The sequence below is a fragment of the Ixodes scapularis genome, unplaced genomic scaffold (assembly GCF_016920785.2).
Source record: "Ixodes scapularis isolate PalLabHiFi unplaced genomic scaffold, ASM1692078v2 PGA_scaffold0__279_contigs__length_252992795, whole genome shotgun sequence".
In the NCBI taxonomy this organism is placed as follows: Eukaryota; Metazoa; Arthropoda; class Arachnida; order Ixodida; family Ixodidae; genus Ixodes; species Ixodes scapularis.
The window spans coordinates 107,659,817-107,681,096 of record NW_024609835.1 but is presented as its reverse complement, the minus strand read 5'-3'; the positions used below and the strand labels follow the sequence as shown (position 1 = coordinate 107,681,096).

The window sequence follows — 21,280 nt, the reverse complement described above, 5'->3', positions numbered from 1 at the left end:
CAGTTTCATGGTGCCAAATGAATGCTTTGGAAGCTCGCTCCAGTCTCCGCGCTCCAGCACGGAACAAATGATTGGCATATTGTATTTTTTAGACTGCTCGCCCGACTGGCAAGCTGACCTTTCACTGACGTCACGGCACTGAAAAGGGCGGGTATATTTGAATGTTGGTTTTTGCACCATTTTCATTGCCGATTTCACAATAACTATTATGAATTTCACGGTACTAAATAGCATACCGGAAAGGGTGAAGGCCGGGGAGTCAGAAAATATAGTTAGTTGAGGTAGCTCAAAAATCGGCGGAGTACCCCTTTAAACAAAAAACGCATTTTTCTGGGCCGTCCCGCGTCCTGTTTTTTTTATCCGTAACATGGGTCTAAAGTAACAAACTGCCAAAACATGTACCCGCATTATACTTGTGTTTTTAAGTATCACCTACAGTATTATACATTTCAGGAATGTCACATATTCTAAAATGCACGCTCTGTGTTCGCTCATGACGGGATGTCGTGAAACGAGGCTGGCAAATCGCAAACGACACCGTGACCATTGGATCCCAAGATGTTTTGCGTGGTATTGCGCCACTAAGATTGCTTCGATTCGGCAAGAGGTCTATAAGCTGTAATCAGCTGCGCACGCCGCGCACAAGACAGGCTGGGAATCACATTTGGGTCGCAGAAGAGTCTTTAGCGCGCGTCCTCAATGGCGAAAAAAGGCGCTTCATTGACGTCATTCCCCGCCTTTCGGTGGGCAGGTTAGGATTACAGTAGGTCGTGATTTTGCCAGCAGTGTGACGGACAGCAGCTATTGTAGCAGAATGGCGTCTGACGGGGGAATTAATCGGAATTAAAGTCTCGTGGGCGCCCGCTGCCATTCTGTATACTTAGTGAAGTGTGGGCGCACCAATATGGCCAATGTATCGTTACTCTCCGTGGTTCATTCAATAGCTCTAGATTCTCCTGTATACGGCTTTGATGACTCCATTATACACAAGGTGCATTTAATGGATGCTTGTTTGGTTCTGGACTTTGCAGGGTGACTCCGGAGGCGGCTTTTGGGTGCCCGTGGGCAGTCGCTGGGTGCTGGTGGGAATCGTGTCGTACGGCATCGGTTGCGGCGTGCCCCACCAGCCCGGCATCTACACGGACCTGGCCAGTTACCTGCCCTGGATCCGGAATATGGTCAAGCTCTGACTAGCCGCCACAGTGAAGTGACTCTTATCTCAAAAGGACCTCGTGATCTACGTGGAATAAAACATATTTTTACTTTATTTATTTGATATTGTAGGCCTTCACAGTCAGGGAATGCAAGCGCAGTAGTGCCTTTAACAATGTCGAACTTGAAAATAGGCTACGCAACATCAACAGAAAAGGCGCAAAATTGTCTAGCACGCGTCTAACTAAAAAGAAAAAAAAAGAAAAAAAACATTTGCATTTAAAAACGTTGCTGTGGTAGGCTTTGCAGGGCTGGACGAATCACGGGCATAAGACATTGCCAGACTCGCAAATGCGACGGTGTCTTGTTTCTGGAAAAACTTATAGGTGACGTAATGGATGGAAACCTTGGGACGGCACCATCGAAATATCTCGGTGCTAATATGATTTTACACAAGTTAGTGAATAATGAAGGACATAATTATGTTTAAATTCTAAGGCGCCACCAGGCAATGCGTTCATTCCTTCTATGACACAGGCAGAATAGGGGTATCTAAAAACTACTGCGCGGACTAAGACACCTAGTAAGCTAACATATATATTACATACGAAATTACGAATACTGTAAAGGGAGGGGCTTTGGAAATTGAAGCAGTGGTCAAGGCAAATACGGCGCCGACCCTGGGATCACGAATGATTGTAAAGGTAATCTACCCGTATAGCATAAGTTATCATGGCGATGACAACTTTATAGGGGCTATTCAGTGGTAAGTAAGAAACTTTTCAGACGAATAAATCTATATTTAAGTTAACGGTGAACTTCTAATGGTTTTTCGTGCTCAGACTCGCAAGAAATAAATATATTCGGAAATATTAAAATTACTTTTATGGTGAGCACAAATCAAAGGTTTTGCTGACGTTCCTAGGACCTGATGTAAATATTGTGAGCCTTAGGAATAGAAGATGTGCATACATTTCTGAAGTTCGAATTTCGTTTCATTCACCTTACATTATTACTGCCTATATCTCTTCCGGGGCTTCGACCAGGTGGAGGGGAAAAAAACGACAATCATGCAATAAGTTATCAATAAAGTTTCTGTCCTCCTCCTCCTCTTCCTCTATAGCGATGTCCATTGGTGCTTAATAACAATATCTTGTTTTTTTTGTCTTGTTTTTTTTACCGGGGATTTTTTAGCAATTGCTAAAGGAGCCATGAAATGAATTTTGGGCTTGAATAAAATAGCTTTAATAAGGGCGCGTGCGAGCGAGTCCCACGCGCCCGCGAGTCACTGGCGTGCGACCCGCAAGCAACCGGCTGCGAGTCCCGGTTCCCAATTCTCGAGCGCTAGAAATGGCATGCGCCATAGTGATATTCTCTCGCCGATTTATTTTCGCTCGAAAAGTAGTGCCTCTCTTTTAAGGTATTCACATAGTTTTTACTTATCTGTGTTTATTTGCCCTTTGTTTCGCTTTAGGTTTTGCTTCCCACCGTTTTGCAATGTACAACACTTCCGCTTCTAGGCTGCAGGCACGAGTTCTTTGTTGAAGAATGCATCCGAGCTGCCCGAACTCTCGATCAGCTGGAGCAACTGCCGAAGATAAAGCTACGAGTTCGGGATTCTTGCCTTAAAAAGTATCACCATTAAAAGACAAGTATGGTTGTTGTAATAGGAACCACCAGGAAAGCAAGAATTGCCGAATTAGCTTATTGTTTTTAGAGACATATTCAGCTGGGTAATTCCCTGCTATACCTGGCCCCCACGCTCTAATGAGTTTGAGACCACTGGTATAGTGGGTCAAAACAAAGAGGATAGAAAGCTAAAAGCCTGCTTTTCGCTACGAAAATTTTTACATAGCAGACTATTTCTTATACCTCCTTTCCTGCGAAAGCTCTCCGCTTTTTCACTGTGACGCATCCGTGCAACGCAATGCACGTCAGCCGACCCCAGCTCACGCATTAAACCTATGATTGGACAAGAGCACGGTGTCACTATACTATGTCACTATACTCCGTCATTTGTATCCCTTAATCCCCTTCTTCAGGGATTATTATCGTTATTCTTGCCCAGCTCGCTTCCAGCTTTGCATTAATTGCATTATCATCACAACCCTAAAATGCAGGCCGTTCACCCTTATTGGCGCTAAACTGGTGGCAGCTGTTAAAACCCGTTTGCTCTACTGACATATGGTTAGCTCAGTTTTTTTTTATTGGGTTATGGGGATATTTATGCAGCGTGTAGTTGGTCAGCCATTAAAGTTGCGACGAGTCACACGCTGTAGATGAGCAATTTAGCCAGTGCAGTACAACCGCTAGCCTGGGGTCTTTAACGTGCATCACGCAGTAGTGATACACGGACGCACGCCGGTACGATGCTCATCCAGATCGAAACGGGCAGGGGTGGGGCTCGAACCCAGGATCCCTAGGTTCTACAGCGCGAGCTTTCGCTCCACGCGCGTCGAGCTGGGTGTGCACTTTAGCCCACTCGACCACAGATCTTTTTTTTTTTTTTTTCTTTATTGCATGGAAGCACAGACGGTGGGCACATGGGTCATAGTTGCAGTTTTGAAACGAGAATGCACTGAGATTGTACACGCTTATTCAGATACATTTTCACCAACAGTTTTACAATTCAGACAGATTTGCATAGCTCTTCGGGTGCGCAGGACTGACTCGGCTGTATCAGAAATCAGGAATCAAAAGGCACTTTTTAAGTCGCCAGTATCATCTTGGCTTTTGCCCGAGTTCATCAAAAACACTTATAACGTGATTGCATGTTTCGATAAAATTTGATTTGGTAGTCCTTGGTGGTTCAGCATTTCTGTCTATCATGAGAGTCTTCCAGAGACTATGCATACCGAGCAAAATAAAATAAAAAATCTGAGGGATATGTGTCTGGATCTTCCACGGGAAGAAAACGAATAGAGTATGCGTTGATATACAAGTCCTTTTTGATAGTCCTTTGAAGCACATCCCAGAAAAGGTATGCATCTGTGCAAAAAATAAAGCAATGCTGAATAGTCTCTGACGTGTTGCATAAACGACAGTTGACCGACCACGGTACAAAAATTCCTTTGTCACGTAGCCATGGTTTGACGGGTAGTGTGTTAGTATGAAGCTTAAAGAAAAATGTTTTTGCAGTCGGGGGAACGCGCATCCTGCGAACTCGTTTTAAAACATCTTGATCTGTACTGTTTGGATAGTGGCTGCGATATAAAGGGTCTGGAAATAGCGAATCTATTAAGTTATGGTAGAGCTCTTTTCTGGAAATGGTGAATAAATAATCCAAAGAAAAACGCACTTTCAAAAACTCCAAAGCTTCGACGACTTCTTTGAGAAAGCCAAAAGGTCGCGGCATTGCCACATGGTCGGATGAAACAACGAGGTCAGAGAGGAGATCCATCAAGTGAGTTTGGAGAAAGGTCTTAATGAACGGGTGGGAAGACGTTCTGAGGAACATGAAACGTGAAACAATTTTCCGTACAAATAAGTGGGTTAAGCCTAGTCCTCCCGCTTCGATAGACCGAAACAGATTGTCGCGCCGCATTGGCTCCCATGAAGAGACCCATATGAAGGTCGCAAATATCCTATGGAAACGCTGAAGGTGTCCTCGGGCACAGTGAATAACCTGAAGCACGTACCACAGTTTTGCGACTAGGAAAATGTTACATGCAGTAGCACGGTCAAACACCGAAAGATGATTAGGCTTCAGCATGTCCGCTCTGCGCTTAAGTTTTTTGACACTTTCTATCCAGTAGCGTGAGCTATTTCGAACACATTCTAGTGGCGCGCCAAGGTAAGTAGTTGGCAAGCCAGACCACGCCATTCCTGCATAATCCGAGGGCGTTGTCCTTCAAGTCCCATACCAAAGTCAACAGCACTTGGAAGTGTTAACCAGCGCTCCAGCTGCCTTACAAAACTGCTGGGTTAATTGTAATGCAGCGTCGATACTTTGCTTATCAACAAAGGAAAAAAGCTACATCATCGGCATAAGCCAGAACTTTCACTTCATAAGATAACAATTTATAACCTTTTACATCTGTACTTTTCAGTATGCTTAAACACAGAGGCTCCAAATATAACGCAAACAGAAGGGGAGACAAGGGACATCCTTGCTTTACAGATGAATGAAGGTGAATTGGTTTGGAAAGAACCCCGTTTACTATTAATCGAGTTATTGCTTCGGAATAACATATTTTTATATCGTTAAGGAGGACCTTTCCTACGTTTATGTGTTCTAAAAGAGCAAACCAAAAGAAATGGCTTACGCGATCGAAAGCTTTCGCTAGGTCAATTTGAAGCATGGCTACTTGATCTTGTAAACTGTCGCAGCAATGAAGAACTGATCGCGCTACGTGACTGTTTGTCTGGATTGTACGGCCTTTAATCCCGCATGTTTGATGAGCTCCAACCACTCTTGAAATGGCACATTGTAAACGTTTAGTAAGAATTTTGGTTAATATTTTGTAATCGACATTGCAGAGCGCTATTGGGCGATACCCTTCAACAGTCCTTAACTTGTCAGAGTCGGAGCTTTTTGGTATTAACACGGTGTGACTTTGATAAAACGATGGAGGTAACCTGCCATACTGAAGTGAAGCTGTGAAAAGTTCAAGGAGGAATGGGCATATCATGTCTATGTGTTGCTTATAAAATTCTGCTGAGAGGCCATCTGGTCCAGGTGCCTTCGAGCTAGGAAGGGACCCCACGGCCTGGCATATCTTTTTGAGAAAAAACGGTCTAGTAAATAGTTCGGAGTCCTCGTCACTCAAGCTGGGCAGCAGTGAAACGAGAGGCTTATACTCTTCATTTGATGAGGGGGAGACCTGACCAAATCAGTTTTGATAATGGTGTGTGAATGTGGTCATAATGTTGTTATTTCTTGAGTAAGCGCCGTTACATAGCAACTCCGGAATTTCTTTAGCTAAGGCGTGTCTGCGCTCGTCATCTAATGTTTTTTTTTGTAGGTTGTTCGGCCGATACAAGGCGTTGACATCTTGATCGCACGGCCGGTCCTCGGTAACGCTGAAGCTCGTGGCGTTGGAGCTCAGATTTGAGAAAGCAAATTTCCTCATGAAAACTAACTAGTTTTTCGCATTCCAGCTCATACAGTTCGTGAAGGCTATGTGTAAGTGCACGCCTGTCAGCTTTCTCATGATATGCCTGAATACACGCACACTCAATTGCTATGTTTTTAGCTTCTTGCTTAAAACTATCCCACTGTGCAAAAATGGAAAGATCAGTATTACTACGAATAACCATAAAACAGGTAATTAGTCTCTCATTAAAGTCATTGTTTTTAAGAATACTGCTGCTTAACTTCCACAGCGCCCATTTTGGTCTAGACATTTGTTTGCGTTTCTCGCCTATCCTGACAGTTACAACACAATGGTCAGAGAAGGATACCGGCGTTACAAAATATTCAAATGTGTGTTCCAAAAGACAACTAGTCGCGTATATTCTATCAAGGCGTGCGTGGTCAGAACTTTGCAGGTGCGTGAAGCGATTGATGGACGTTTGAGAAGCACCGACGTCGCTTAGGCAGTGTTGGCGCACAAGATTCTCGAGAGCAATACTGCTGTTGTCGCGTCTCAGACTGATCGTCGAGCGGTCGTGGGCTTCGCATACACAGCTAAAGTCGCCAAACAGAACAATACATTTGTCGGTGTCAAGAAAAGCATCTAAATTTTGGAAAAATAAAAGTCGACTAGAAGAGTCATTATAGGCATAAACGCAAATCAGCCGCCAGTGAATTCCCTCTAAGTAAATGTCACAACAGATAAAACGACGTTCAGTGTCAACCGTGTACGAGAGCGAGGTGTAGTTCAAGTCTTTGCGGAGAAACAGGAAACAACCAGCCGATAGCCCCACAGCGTGACTCACACAAACTTCATACCTGTGTAGAAAAGGCTGGAGCGCACTTGTTGTGGCCTCCTCCGACTCTATCTTTGTCTCCTGAATCGCAACAATGTCCAGCAACTCACGTTGCAAGGGCCGACAAAGTTGCACCTGCCTCGCACGACATCTTAGACCTCGGACGTTTAGTGTTGTGAAATTTAGGGGAATATTCTTAGCTTCTATCCGTCCTCATAGAGGCCGCATTTCAGTGTTGAACGTCACTCGCCACACTTTAGGTAGCTCCTGGCTTCGCGTTCGGCTTGTCACGGGACCCCGATGCCTTCTTTTTGGCGACGTCTCCGTCGCCAACACGGCTGAGTAGTGTTGAGGACCCGCTTTAACACGAAGGTGCCTCTGTGTCAACCGGTGCCGGTCGCTTGAGTGGTTGGCTGCTGCTCGGGGAAGGGCCGTCCTCGCTAACTGCGTGCTGAGGTGTAGTTGGAGCCTTGGAGACGGTCGGTGCGGGAGTCGCATCAGGTTCCACGTGCGCATTCTGTGTGGTGCTGGTGTTTGGCAATGCTGCAGGTTCCAACACTGGAAATTCTTCATTCTTGTCGATGTTCTGTGATGGCTGGGTGTCTGTACTGTCCCCGGGCCGTGCGTCTTCTGAAGGATGGGCCGATTCGACGGGTGGCAATTCCCCGGTGACGTCAGCTACCTCACTGACGTCCATTAGAAGCTCCGCCGCTGTGTCATCTTCGTGTGTTTGACGTTGTCGTAACATGTCAGCATAGGTGGCGCCGTTGACACACTCCTCAGTTAGGTGACCATACCGCCGGCAGTTGGAGCACCTCGGTGTTCTACAGTAGCGTCGAATATGTCCCACTTTGTTGCAGCGCAAGCACAGCGGAGGTCGGCCAGAAATAAGGACGAGGCTCTGGCATCCGTAGACTTGAAGGAGTTGTGGTATCTGACTGGTATTGACACCATTCCCTAATACCAGTACTACCTCTCGATTTAGAGTCTCCATTTGCTCAAGCTCGCTGCACCTCCATTTTTCTCTCTTGATCGATCGCACTTTGCCAAACGGGGCGAGAGCTTCGATAACTCGTCGATCCTCTAGATGCTGTGGAAGCCAAAGAAGCTTTAGTTTTACTTCTTGCTTGTCCGGGTCAATGATGAGGCACTTTCGGCCTTTCACGCGAAGCTCTCGTTGAGCGACGAGTTTTGCCTTGGTAACAGCGTTGACACACGTCAGCATCCAGACGTGAGACATCTGGAACTGTCCGAGGCTCACAACGTCCTTCAATTCGACGATGCCACGTAGGGCATCTCGAAAATCAAAAGCTCGATACGGGCGCGCCGAGAGGTCCCCATGCAAGAAAAGGGAATTCAGGCCCAGGTTACCTGATGTCAGACGTGGCAGGATTATCCGGTAGTCTTCTGTAACGTTATCAGACGTCATAACGTTTCCTCGGCCAGCGGCCGATAGATTTTCCCCGGAGAACATGGAAAACGTGGCCGTTCGAAACGGCGTCTTTTTCTTTCTCCCACTCGGCCACCGATCCCGCCGGTTAGCTCAGTTGGTACAGCGCTCCATTGGAAAAGGATAGGTCCCTGGTTCGATACCAGGACCAGGCGGATATTTTCAGTCGCGCACCAATCACCTAGCCGTGTTTGGAGGTTTCTGTTTGTCCTTTGTCCTCCAGGGATTATTATCGTTATTCTTGTCCAGCTCGCTTCCACCTTTGCATTAATTGCGTTATCACCATAATCCGTTCACCAGTAAGCTGCCAGTGCGTTGGGAGCTACGCGCTTGGCGGACCAATCAGCCGCCTCCATTTCAATATTTGACCCCATTCCCTGCGCGTGGATATGCGCGAGGAAGCGTGATCACTTGGGAAAGCACAGAAGTGTGACTGGCCCAATCAGCACGTAGCTGTTACAGCACTGTCAGCTTAGGGGGAAACAGAGGAGAGTTGCACTCAGTACCGTGTCCGAATGTTGAGCCGATGGGCTATTCTTCTATACTTCGTTTCACCTTACGGTGTACCGCGATGGACGCTACGAGCTACTTGAGCCATCCATGGTTCGTAGCTTGTCTCGTGGCTTCGCACTCCCCACGTCGCACCGCCCAACCGAAAAGGCCCGTGACACCCTCCGAGCTGTGAATTGGCTCCGGTGGCTCGTAGCTTCCTTTGCGGTCCATAGTAAGGTGAAACAAATGGCGATGTCCTAGTACACAAGCGAGGGTCCGAGCAAGAAGGGAGTTCCTCCTTTCCCCCCTCTTGAACTGCAGGCGGTATCCTCTCGTTCCCGTGCCTATGGTAACGCTGCTCGATTTGTGGGTTGAGGAGGACAGCTATGAAAGAAACAACTTGAAAACGCCTTTTATTACCCCTTTAGGGAAGCGCGCAAGCAGGTTCTCAACGGCCACATAGCCTACAATCTTGGGGACGCATCTCTAATCTTATTGGTCATTTAGTGAGCTAACACATATACAGTATTTATACAGGGTGTTTCACGAAACTCCGACAAATTCAATCCACACACACAAAAAAAAAGTATTTTTCTTTTTTGCTTAAGGGCTTCTTCAGGAAAATTAGTTAAGTTTTCAATAATTAGGTAATTTATTATTTTCGAGTAATTAACTTTCTTAATTCTTGAAATGAAGGGGTTTGATGTTCATTAGAAACGTGCCGCGCATCATCGAAAACTACTAAATCAACCAATTCTATAATGATGTAAAACTCCTGCATCATTTCTCCCCGTAGAAAAAAAAAACACACGCAAAAAACGCTCAATTTGGACGCGTTTTAAGGTTCCTCCTTCCTAAAGGAGCGCATCCTTGCGACAGCGGACAGGCGAATAATGGTACTTTCTAACGCCAATACTTTTTTTTCCAAGTTGTATAGTCAAACATCTTTAGTTAAAGCCTGATTAGTTGAAGAAGGTATCCCAGTAGCTTGGTCTGACAACTGCATACTGTGCAGAAAGCAGGAAATGGTAGATGACGTCTTCCTAAACTGCTAAGACGCTATTGTTGTTGTTTGTTTTTTTTTTTTTTTGGGGGGGGGGGGGAGGGGACGTTTTGCAAGGGACCCTGAGAAGGGACTCCCCATTAAAGGCCCGTTCACACTCTTGGAACCGAGTATGACCGAGAGAGACGAGACTTGTTAAAACCTCTTAAAATTTCTTACAACGAGAGAACACACTGGCACGCTGGCCCCATCTATGTGGTAACCATGAAACTGCATTTCACAAGAGCGAAGGTTTTGCGGGATTTTCGAGGTCAAATCTGTGGACAACCACAAGAAGGGCTCGTTTATGACGTTGACAAAAGTTTTCGAGCCAAGAAAGAAAACATAATGCGCGAGAGAAATAGAATTTGTGCCGGACCGCCAAGTTTACACTGCAACCAATAGAAGGCGCCAGAGTGTCCTCTCGTTGTAAGATCTTAAAAAAAAGGGGACCAAAAGGAGGTAACAGACCGCCTTTACCACCCTCCTCCCGGCCAGGTGGGAAGCACTCCGCTTGTTACCTTTTCAGGCGCAGTAGACACTAAGAATGCGTTGCTATAGTTTGAAGTTCGCCGCGAAGAAGCAGCAACGAGATAAGTATTACCTCCCAGAGCGTGCACCTGTTTGGGCACTGCCAGAGCCTGGGCGCTGCGATTGGCTGTGGGAAGGCGCAAACGAGTTCGCTAATTGGCCTCCTCATATGACACGTTATTCTTCGCGCATGCGTGGGAGAGCGCCTGTCCAGTGCCGGGCGCGTTCCCGCCGACGCTCCCCCTGGCTCTCCCCCCGGTCATAACGGTCTTTCTGTTCGAACGTTCGACGGAGGCGTCCCAGCGCAGGAACGTTCTTTATTGTTCTGTTCGGCTCAGCCTCTTCCGAAAGCAACGGAGGCCACCCAAAGAAAAAGGCACATCCGAACCAGTTTTTTGTTTTTTTGTGCCGTCCCGACGGCATCCAAGCTTGGTCGGGTCGGCGCCAGATAATTCGCACACCGAGTCCATCCCCGTACAAGAGGAAGAAGACAAAACGATGCAAAAAAAGATCCGGTAATGATCCTTCCGCAGGTTCACCTACGGAAACCTTGTTACGACTTTTACTTCCTCTAAATGATCAAGTTTGGTCATCTTTCCAACACACCGGCGCAACCGAAAGGCCGCTCACTAAATCATTCAATCGGTAGTAGCGACGGGCGGTGTGTACAAAGGGCAGGGACGTAATCAACGCGAGCTTATGACTCGCGCTTACTGGGAATTCCTCGTTCAAGGGGAACAATTGCAAGCCCGTATCCCAATCACGAAGGAGGTTCCACGGGTTACCCAGTCTTTACAGACAGGGATAAAAACACGCTGCTTCCTTCAGAGTAGCGCGCGTGCGGCCCCGGACATCTAAGGGCATCACAGACCTGTTATTGCTCTGTTTCGTGCGGCTAGGAGCCGCTTGTTCCTCTAGAAGGGTGGAAGGTGCAGAGAACCACGCACCTATTTAATAGGCTAGAGTCTCGTTCGTTATCGGAATTAACCAGACAAATCGCTCCACCAACTAAGAACGGCCATGCACCGTTCTTGCAGCGCTTTCGTTGACTTACGAAGTCACCGAAAGCGCTGCATTGACTTCAGTCGAAGATCCAAGTCGTGTGCACCGTATGCCGGTAAGGAAATGTTCTGCGTGGGCGGCAGTTGGCGTCGGTTATGACCGCCCCGGGAAGGCGACCTTCGTCTTTCTTAGACAAAGGGTTGGCAGTAGTAGTGCAAAACTATCGATAGTACTATCGATAGTATCGATAGTCGCCAGAAATCTGACTATCGATAGTGAAAAAACTATCGATAGTACTATTGATAGTCGACTATCGAAAAACTATCGATAGTCGACTATCGGAAAACTATCGACAGTACTATCGATAGTTGACTATCGAAAAACTATCGATAGTACTATCGATAGTCGACTTTCGAAAAACTATCGATAGTACTATCGATAGTCGACTATCGAAAAACTATTGATAGTCGACTATCGGAAAACTATCGATAGTACTATCGATAGTCGACTATCGAAAAACTATTGATAGTCGACTATCGGAAAACTATCGATAGTACTATCGATAGTCGACTATCGAAAAACTATCGATAGTACTATCGATAGTCGACTATCGAAAAACTATTGATAGTCGAGTATCGGAAAATTATCGATAGCACTATCGATAGTCGACTATCGGAAAACTATTGATAGTACTATCGATAGTCGACTATCGAAAAACTATCGATAGTACTATCGATAGTCGACTATCGAAAAACTATCGATAGTCGACTATCGGAAAACTATCGATAGTACTATCGATAGTCGACTATCGGAAAACTATCAATAGTACTATCGATAGTCGACTATCGAAAAACTATCGATAGTCGACTATCGGAAAACTATCGATAGTACTATCGATAGTCGACTATCGGAAAACTATCGATAGTACTATCGATAGTCGACTATCGAAAAACTATCGATAATACTATCGATAGTCGACTATCGAAAAACTATCGATAGTACTATCGATAGTCGACTATCGAAAAACTATCGATAGTACTATCGATAGTCGACTATCGAAAAACTATCGATAGTACTATCGATAGTCGACTATCGAAAAACTATCGATAGTACTATCGATAGTCGACTATCGAAAAACTATCGATAGTACTATCGATAGTCGACTATCGAAAAACTATCGATAGTACTATCGATAGTCGACTATCGGAAAACTATCGATAGTACTATCGATAGTCGACTATTGAAAAACTATCGATAGTACTATCGATAGTCGACTATCGGAAAACTATCGATAGTACTATCGATAGTCGACTATTGAAAAACTATCGATAGTACTATCGATAGTCGACTATCGGAAAACTATCGATAGTACTATCGATAGTCGACTATCGAAAAACTATCGATAGTACTATCGATAGTCGACTATCGAAAAACTATCGATAGTACTATCGATAGTCGACTATCGAAAAACTATCGATAGTACTATCGATAGTCGACTATCGAAACACTATCGATAGTACTATCGATAGTCGACTATCGAAAAACTATCGATAGTACTATCGATAGTCGACTATCGGAAAACTATCGATAGTACTATCGATAGTCGACTATCGAAAAACTATCGATAGTACTATCGATAGTCGACTATCGGAAAACTATCGATAGTACTATCGATAGTCGACTATCGAAAAACTATCGATAGTACTATCGATAGTCGACTATCGAAAAACTATCGATAGTACTATCGATAGTCGACTATCGAAAAACTATCGATAGTACTATCGATAGTCGACTATCGAAAAACTATTGATAGTCGACTATCGGAAAACTATCAATAGGAAGCGAGCAAGCCGGCCGTGTCGCGGCGGTCGCCTATTGTTCGCTGCGACCTGGCGGTAGCCGCCGCAGGAGCATCGGGCAGCAATGGCGACGAACAGCACGGCGGACAGTGTCCCCGTCATGATTACGACGGGATTTAAGGCAGTGACGAGTTCGGAAAGTTCCTTCGGAAGCCGGTGCCGCCGGCTCAGAATTATCGCGAAGTAATAGCAACGAACAGCGCAGACAGAGGACAGTGGGCGACTAAGAATCCGGAAAGCTTCTTCGGTAGCCGGTGCAGAATCATCGGGGGGAAGCAGTGGCGATTAGCAGCACAGCGGAAAGTGTTCCCGGGGTGATTGCGACGGGGTTTAAGGCGGTTACGAATCCAGAAAGCTTCTTCCGTGGTGCCAATATGGCGAAGAAAAAACCGTTTCATGAATCTGGCCGCGTGTGCGACGTGAAGGAGGTCCGTTTCGACGGACAAGTAGATGTCACGGAGCGCCGTAGTCTGCGAACAAAATTAAGCGCGCCCACAAAAAAAATTTTGTTGGCGTTGAATGGACTGCGGTAATTATGTATGTTTATTTCTGAATCAGCTTGACAATAACTGGGCGATTTTTTTTCGCGCCGTTCCGCGATTCTCTTTACTATCTTCCTGTAGGCTGATGGAAACACCCAACGGTAGGCTTAGGAGGGCGACCGCATTCCGCTTCTCGATTCTGGTGAAGTATTTGCTGCATACTTTAGGGTTTGCCGTCGGTGTCGATGCTGTTCCATCGTCGCTAGAAGAGAAAAAAAGTTAATTGTATTATTCGTCAGCAGCTTAAACAAAGCGCGAACTGGAAGGTAAGAAACACCACTAACCTGTATGGACGCACAAGTCGTACCCAGGTCGCGCAGTACTCCGCCTCGTACGGCTTCGAAGGGACGATGTAGTACTTCGTGCCGTGCGCGATCTTGCCGACCACGCAGCAATTGTTGGGGCTTTCTATGTGCGGAATAGCCATCTCAGAAATTACAGCGCTAACCCACTACAACGCACAACCAACGCAGCGACTGGCAGAAGGAGAAGATGCCCGATGCAACGGACCCGTTTGCCGCTAGGGGCGCCCTGGTCGGGGCTTGAATTAGATCCGCACGGTTCCTATAGTACTATCGATAGTCGACTATCGGAAAACTATTGATAGTACTATCGATAGTCGACTATCGAAAAACTATCGATAGTACTATCGATAGTCGACTTTCGAAAAACTATCGATAGTCGACTATCGGAAAACTATCGATAGTACTATCGATAGTTGACTATCGAAAAACTATCGATAGTACTATCGATAGTCGACTTTCGAAAAACTATCGATAGTACTATCGATAGTCGACTATCGAAAAACTATCGATAGCACTATCGATAGTCGACTATCGGAAAACTATTGATAGTACTATCGATAGTCGACTATCGAAAAACTATCGATAGTACTATCGATAGTCGACTATCGAAAAACTATCGATAGTCGACTATCGGAAAACTATCGATAGTACTATCGATAGTCGACTATCGAAAAACTATCGATAGTACTATCGATAGTCGACTATCGAAAAACTATCGATAGTACTATCGATAGTCGACTATCGAAAAACTATTGATAGTCGACTATCGGAAAACTATCGATAGTACTATCGATAGTCGACTATCGGAAAACTATTGATAGTACTATCGATAGTCGACTATCGAAAAACTATCGATAGTACTATCGATAGACGACTTTCGAAAAACTCTCGATAGTCGACTATCGGAAAACTATCGATAGTACTATCGATAGTTGACTATCAAAAAACTATCGATAGTACTATCGATAGTCGACTTTCGAAAAACTATCGATAGTACTATCGATAGTCGACTATCGAAAAACTATCGATAGTACTATCGATAGTCGACTTTCGAAAAACTATCGATAGTACTATCGATAGTCGACTTTCGAAAAACTATCGATAGTACCATCGATAGTCGACTATCGGAAAACTATTGATAGTACTATCGATAGTCGACTATCGAAAAACTATCGATAGTACTATCGATAGTCGACTTTCGAAAAACTATCGATAGTACTATCGATAGTCGACTATCGGAAAACTATCGATAGTACTATCGATAGTTGACTATCGAAAAACTATCGATAGTACTATCGATAGTCGACTTTCGAAAAACTATCGATAGTACTATCGATAGTCGACTTTCGAAAAACTATCGATAGTACTATCGATAGTCGACTATCGGAAAACTATTGATAGTACTATCGATAGTCGACTATCGAAAAACTGTCGATAGTACTATCGATAGTCGACTTTCGAAAAACTATCGATAGTACTATCGATAGTCGACTTTCGAAAAACTATCGATAGTACTATCGATAGTCGACTATCGGAAAACTATTGATAGTACTATCGATAGTCGACTATCGAAAAACTATCGATAGTACTATCGATAGTCGACTTTCGAAAAACTATCGATAGTACTATCGATAGTCGACTATCGAAAAACTATCGATAGCACTATCGATAGTCGACTGTCGGAAAACTATTGATAGTACTATCGATAGTCGACTATCGAAAAACTATCGATAGTACTATCGATAGTCGACTATCGAAAAACTATCGATAGTCGACTATCGGAAAACTATCGATAGTACTATCGATAGTCGACTATCGGAAAACTATCGATAGTACTATCGATAGTCGACAATCGAAAAACTATCGATATTCGACTATCGGAAAACTATCGATAGTACTATCGATAGTCGACTATCGGAAAACTATCGATAGTACTATCGATAGTCGACTATCGAAAAACTATCGATAGTACTATCGATAGTCGACTATCGAAAAACTATCGATAGTACTATCGATAGTCGACTATCGAAAAACTATCGATAGTACTATCGATAGTCGACTATCGAAAAACTATTGATAGTCGACTATCGGAAAACTATCGATAGTACTATCGATAGTCGACTATCGGAAAACTATTGATAGTACTATCGATAGTCGACTATAGAAAAACTATTGATAGTACTATCGATAGTCGACTATCGAAAAACTATCGATAGTCGACTATCGAAAAACTATCGATAGTCGACTATCGGAAAACTATCGATAGTACTATCGATAGTTGACTATCGAAAAACTATCGATAGTACTATCGATAGTCGACTTTCGAAAAACTATCGATAGTACTATCGATAGTCGACTATCGAAAAACTATTGATAGTCGACTATCGGAAAACTATCGATAGTACTATCGATAGTCGACTATCGAAAAACTATTGATAGTCGACTATCGGAAAACTATCGATAGTACTATCGATAGTCGACTATCGAAAAACTATCGATAGTACTATCGATAGTCGACTATCGAAAAACTATTGATAGTCGAGTATCGGAAAATTATCGATAGCACTATCGATAGTCGACTATCGGAAAACTATTGATAGTACTATCGATAGTCGACTATCGAAAAACTATCGATAGTACTATCGATAGTCGACTATCAAAAAACTATCGATAGTCGACTATCGGAAAACTATCGATAGTACTATCGATAGTCGACTATCGGAAAACTATCGATAGTACTATCGATAGTCGACTATCGAAAAACTATCGATAGTCGACTATCGGAAAACTATCGATAGTCGACTATCGGAAAACTATCGATAGTACTATCGATAGTCGACTATCGGAAAACTATCGATAGTACTATCGATAGTCGACTATCGAAAAACTATCGACAGTACTATCGATAGTCGACTATCGAAAAACTATCGATAGTACTATCGATAGTCGACTATCGAAAAACTATCGATAGTACTATCGATAGTCGACTATCGAAAAACTATTGATAGTCGACTATCGAAAAACTATCGATAGCACTATCGATAGTCGACTATCGGAAAACTATTGATAGTACTATCGATAGTCGACTATCGAAAAACTATCGATAGTACTATCGATAGTCGACTATCAAAAAACTATCGATAGTCGACTGTCGGAAAACTATCAATAGTACTATCGATAGTCGACTATCGAAAAACTACCGATAGTACTATTGATAGTCGACTATCGAAAAACTATCGATAGTACTATCGATAGTCGACTATCGAAAAACTATTGATAGTCGACTATCGGAAAACTATCGATAGTACTATCGATAGTCGACTATCGAAAAACTATCGATAGTACTATCGATAGTCGACTATCGAAAAACTATCGTTAATCAACTATCAGAAAACTGTCGATAGTCGACTATCGTAAACCTATCGATGGTACTATCGACGATATACTATCGATAGTTTTGCGACACTAGTAGTTTGCATCGCACCCTCTTCTCTTTTTATCGCTTTATTTATTTATTTATTTTTTTTCAAATGGGACACCAATTAGCTAAGGCACTTACCATCCCAACTTTCGTTCAGCTTTCAGTGATGACGAAGACGGGAGTTTGGGCGAAGAGGGGAGAAGGGGAGGTGAGGCGGTAGGGCGTGGGTAAGACGGGCCGGGGAGGAGGAAGCAGACGGAACGCTGGAGAACAGGGTGGGAAACCTCCTTCTCTCTTTAGCGTTCCGTCTGCTTCCCCCTCCCCGGCCCATCTTACCCTCGCCCTACCTTCTTGAGTTGTAACTGACCATAGTGGTGCAAGACTATCAATATCACTATTGGTAGTATCGTTAGTCGCCAGTATAGTAAAAAACTATGGATAGTCGACTATCGAAAAACTATCGAGAGTACTATCGATAGTCGACTATCGAAAAACTATCGATAGTACTATCGATAGTCGACTATCGAAAAACTATTGATAGTCGACTATCGGAAAACTATCGATAGTACTATCGATAGTCGACTATCGAAAAACTATCGACAGTACTATCGATAGTCGACTATCGAAAAACTATCGTTAATCAACTATCAGAAAACTGTCGATAGTCGACTATCGTAAACCTATCGATGGTACTATCGACGATATACTATCGATAGTTTTGCGACACTAGTAGTTTGCATCGCACCCTCTTCTCTTTTTATCGCTTTATTTATTTATTTATTTTTTTTTTTTCAAATGGGACACCAATTAGCTAAGGCACTTACCATCCCAACTTTCGTTCAGCTTTCAGTGATGACGAAGACGGGAGTTTGGGCGAAGAGGGGAGAAGGGAAGGTGAGGCGGTAGGGCGTGGGTAAGACGGGCCGGGGAGGAGGAAGCAGACGGAACGCTGGAGAAAAGGGTGGGAAACCTCCTTCTCTCTTTAGCGTTCCGTCTGCTTCCCCCTCCCCGGCCCATCTTACCCTCGCCCTACCTTCTTGAGTTGTAACTGACCATAGTGGTGCAAGACTATCAATATCACTATTGGTAGTATCGTTAGTCGCCAGTATAGTAAAAAACTATGGATAGTCGACTATCGAAAAACTATCGATAGTACTATCGATAGTCGACTATCGAACAACTATCGATAGAACTATCGATAGTCGACTATCGAAAAACTATCGAGAGTACTATCGATATTCGACTATCGAAAAACTATCGATAGTCGACTATCGAAAAACTATCGATAGTACTATCGATAGTCGACTATCGATAGTTCTGAGACACTATCGATAGTTTTGGAAAAACTATCTATAGTATCGATAGTCAATTTATCGATAGTTTTGCATCACTAGTTGGCGGACATGTTTGCACATTTGAAGGCGTCAAGCGTTCGATAAAATTAGTGTGTGGCGCGAACGCAGACATGGTTTAGACCATCGAAGTTCATAAAGAGCAAGAACAGGAATGACTGTTGCTTGCACTAGCGCAAATTTAGAAGGTTTACATACGCAAACCAGTGGTGTAGCCAGGAGCTTTTCCCGGTGTATGTGTGCGCAGGTGGAGGAAGGGAGAGAGCGGCGGCCCGGCGAGCCTGGAGCCGGGCGACATGCTCTTTTTGAATCGGGGGCGCCTACGTTCAAGGCGTGAGAAGGTAGGAGATTTTCTCTTTTTAGAGCCATTGGTGTGTCGGGTCGGACGTTAAATTGAGGATCTGATCAAATATTTGAAAATCTCATAAGGTGGTGGTTGTCTTTTTTTTTGTAGAGTAGTAGACGATCAGGCATTCATTGGCGGCACCGGCCAACCGGCGCGATTAATTCTCAACGTAGTTGATATTTGTAAAAGTCAGTGCTAAACACAGATTTTTAATATCAAAGTTTTTTTTTTTTAATTTAACGAGGTTTAATAAATAGTTTGGTAAAACCTCGAAATAGCCTTGAAACCCTTACCTTCAAATAGCTTTGAAACCCTTACCTTGAAATACCGAATATAAATTTCTGAGCTAATTATTCGTGCGCTTCACAAACATTAATAGTAGTATATTACGAAATAAGGGCATGAAGTTGTTACCGGCAGCGAGACTAGCAAGTATATTGTCTTTGCATTTTTTTTTTGCGTGTGATCAGGCTTTTTTGAAAGTGATCATTCAGTAGGCGAGTTAGATATGGCTCAAGTTTGCATTATTAGAAGTTTATTGAATATATTTCTTTCGTCCTGCCTCAACGTTGTAGGGTGAATTCGTCGAGGATACTGGATGCCTGGTATACCTTGGACGCAACTGCAGGTAAGCATAGTCAGATATATTATTTTGATGTTCTTTTTCGCATTTGGGCACTTTAAATGAGGTTCTTGATTTTTATATTTTCTTTGTCTGTGTAGTGTTCGTTCATTTTCCAGAGAAAATTGAGGGTATACTTCGAGGAAATAAATTAGAGTAAGACACACAAGGCGCTTGAGTGTGTCTTTTTCGGTGTGCCCTTTTTCTGTGTTTTCGTCCTTGTGTGCTGTTCTTCTCGTGTCTAAATAAAACGTACATTCAATTTTAATCTGGCAGAGCACTTCGGCAAAAATACAGTTAGGGTTGGCGGTCATGAAGTCTGCTGTGGTGCTGAGTAGATAACGTGGTTTAGCGCTCTGTGGTGTATGTACTTCCTCTGTCTTTGTCTTAAAGCGCAATCATGTTTCTTCACGTACAATACCAACTCACCCAGCAATCAGCACTTGTATATACTAACCTGCTACAGTAGTTTTACCCCTTTGACTAAGATTTGTTAGTCACCTAAGTAAATCGGGGTGACAAATTTAAACATGACCGTTGAGTACAAAGTGCTTACTAATCTACGATTACCCCCCGCCATGTGATAATTTTAGTCAGTAGTGGTTAGTCAACAGTTAAACTGGTCACGTCTGGTAAGTATAATTGATGCTTTATTATGTTGGAATCAGTGGCCCATGAAATGCTCCAAATGCGTTTTAGAAAAATTCACAGATTCTTTAAATTGGGGATGATATGTTTCAACTTCATATCAGATGATTTCCATATTTTTTGATTCCAGGTAGGCAGTGCAATCTACCCAGGGGCTGTCAGCTCAAGCCTAATTAATCCTGAGGCGCCCACCTATGTGGCAGTGGAGGGAGACCTCGAAGCCGCGTCGCCTGCTGGGGCAGTCCTGGTTGCATTCTGCCTCTACTTCCTCTTTAACTACGAGTACCATCGCCCGTTCAGGCGCAGATTCATTGGACTAGAGTACTTAATTGATCTGAAACACTCAAACGTGCAATCACGTGCAACACATTGCTTTCAAACCTAAAAGTAATGCCAAAAAGTATTTTTTAATACCTTTTTATGAAGGTTTAGGTTTTTTTAGGTCGTTTGTTTTAATGTCTTTTTTTATTTTTGTCTGACATAAGGCAGGTTGGTTGATTCTGAGAGTTGCAGAAGGTCAATGATATTGCTTTATAGTCACATTTTCTTTAATTTCCAAAATCACAGCTTTTTGTTTTGTGCAGCATTGGCATACTTAATTTATTTCAGTCTACTTCATACTCGCGGTGCCTGAAAGCATTCGAG

At 43.7% G+C, this 21,280-nt stretch overlaps 1 protein-coding gene and 1 pseudogene across 1 annotated transcript in view; one reads left to right on the top strand and one right to left on the bottom strand.

Annotated features, from left to right (window-relative positions):
• The window catches only part of LOC115328907 (vitamin K-dependent protein C), a 29,159-nt gene extending 27,936 nt beyond the window's left edge, over positions 1–1,223 (top strand). Inside the window, exon 3 of the mRNA XM_040218300.3 lies at positions 1,032–1,223. Within this exon, the coding sequence (XP_040074234.2) occupies positions 1,032–1,190 (159 nt within the window). The 3' untranslated portion in view covers positions 1,191–1,223. The remainder of the gene's footprint in view (positions 1–1,031) is intronic.
• Positions 1,224–7,279: 6,056 nt separating this feature from the next.
• Positions 7,280–8,425, bottom strand: LOC120846507 (annotated as a pseudogene).
• Between the last annotated feature and the right edge of the window lie 12,855 nt (positions 8,426–21,280).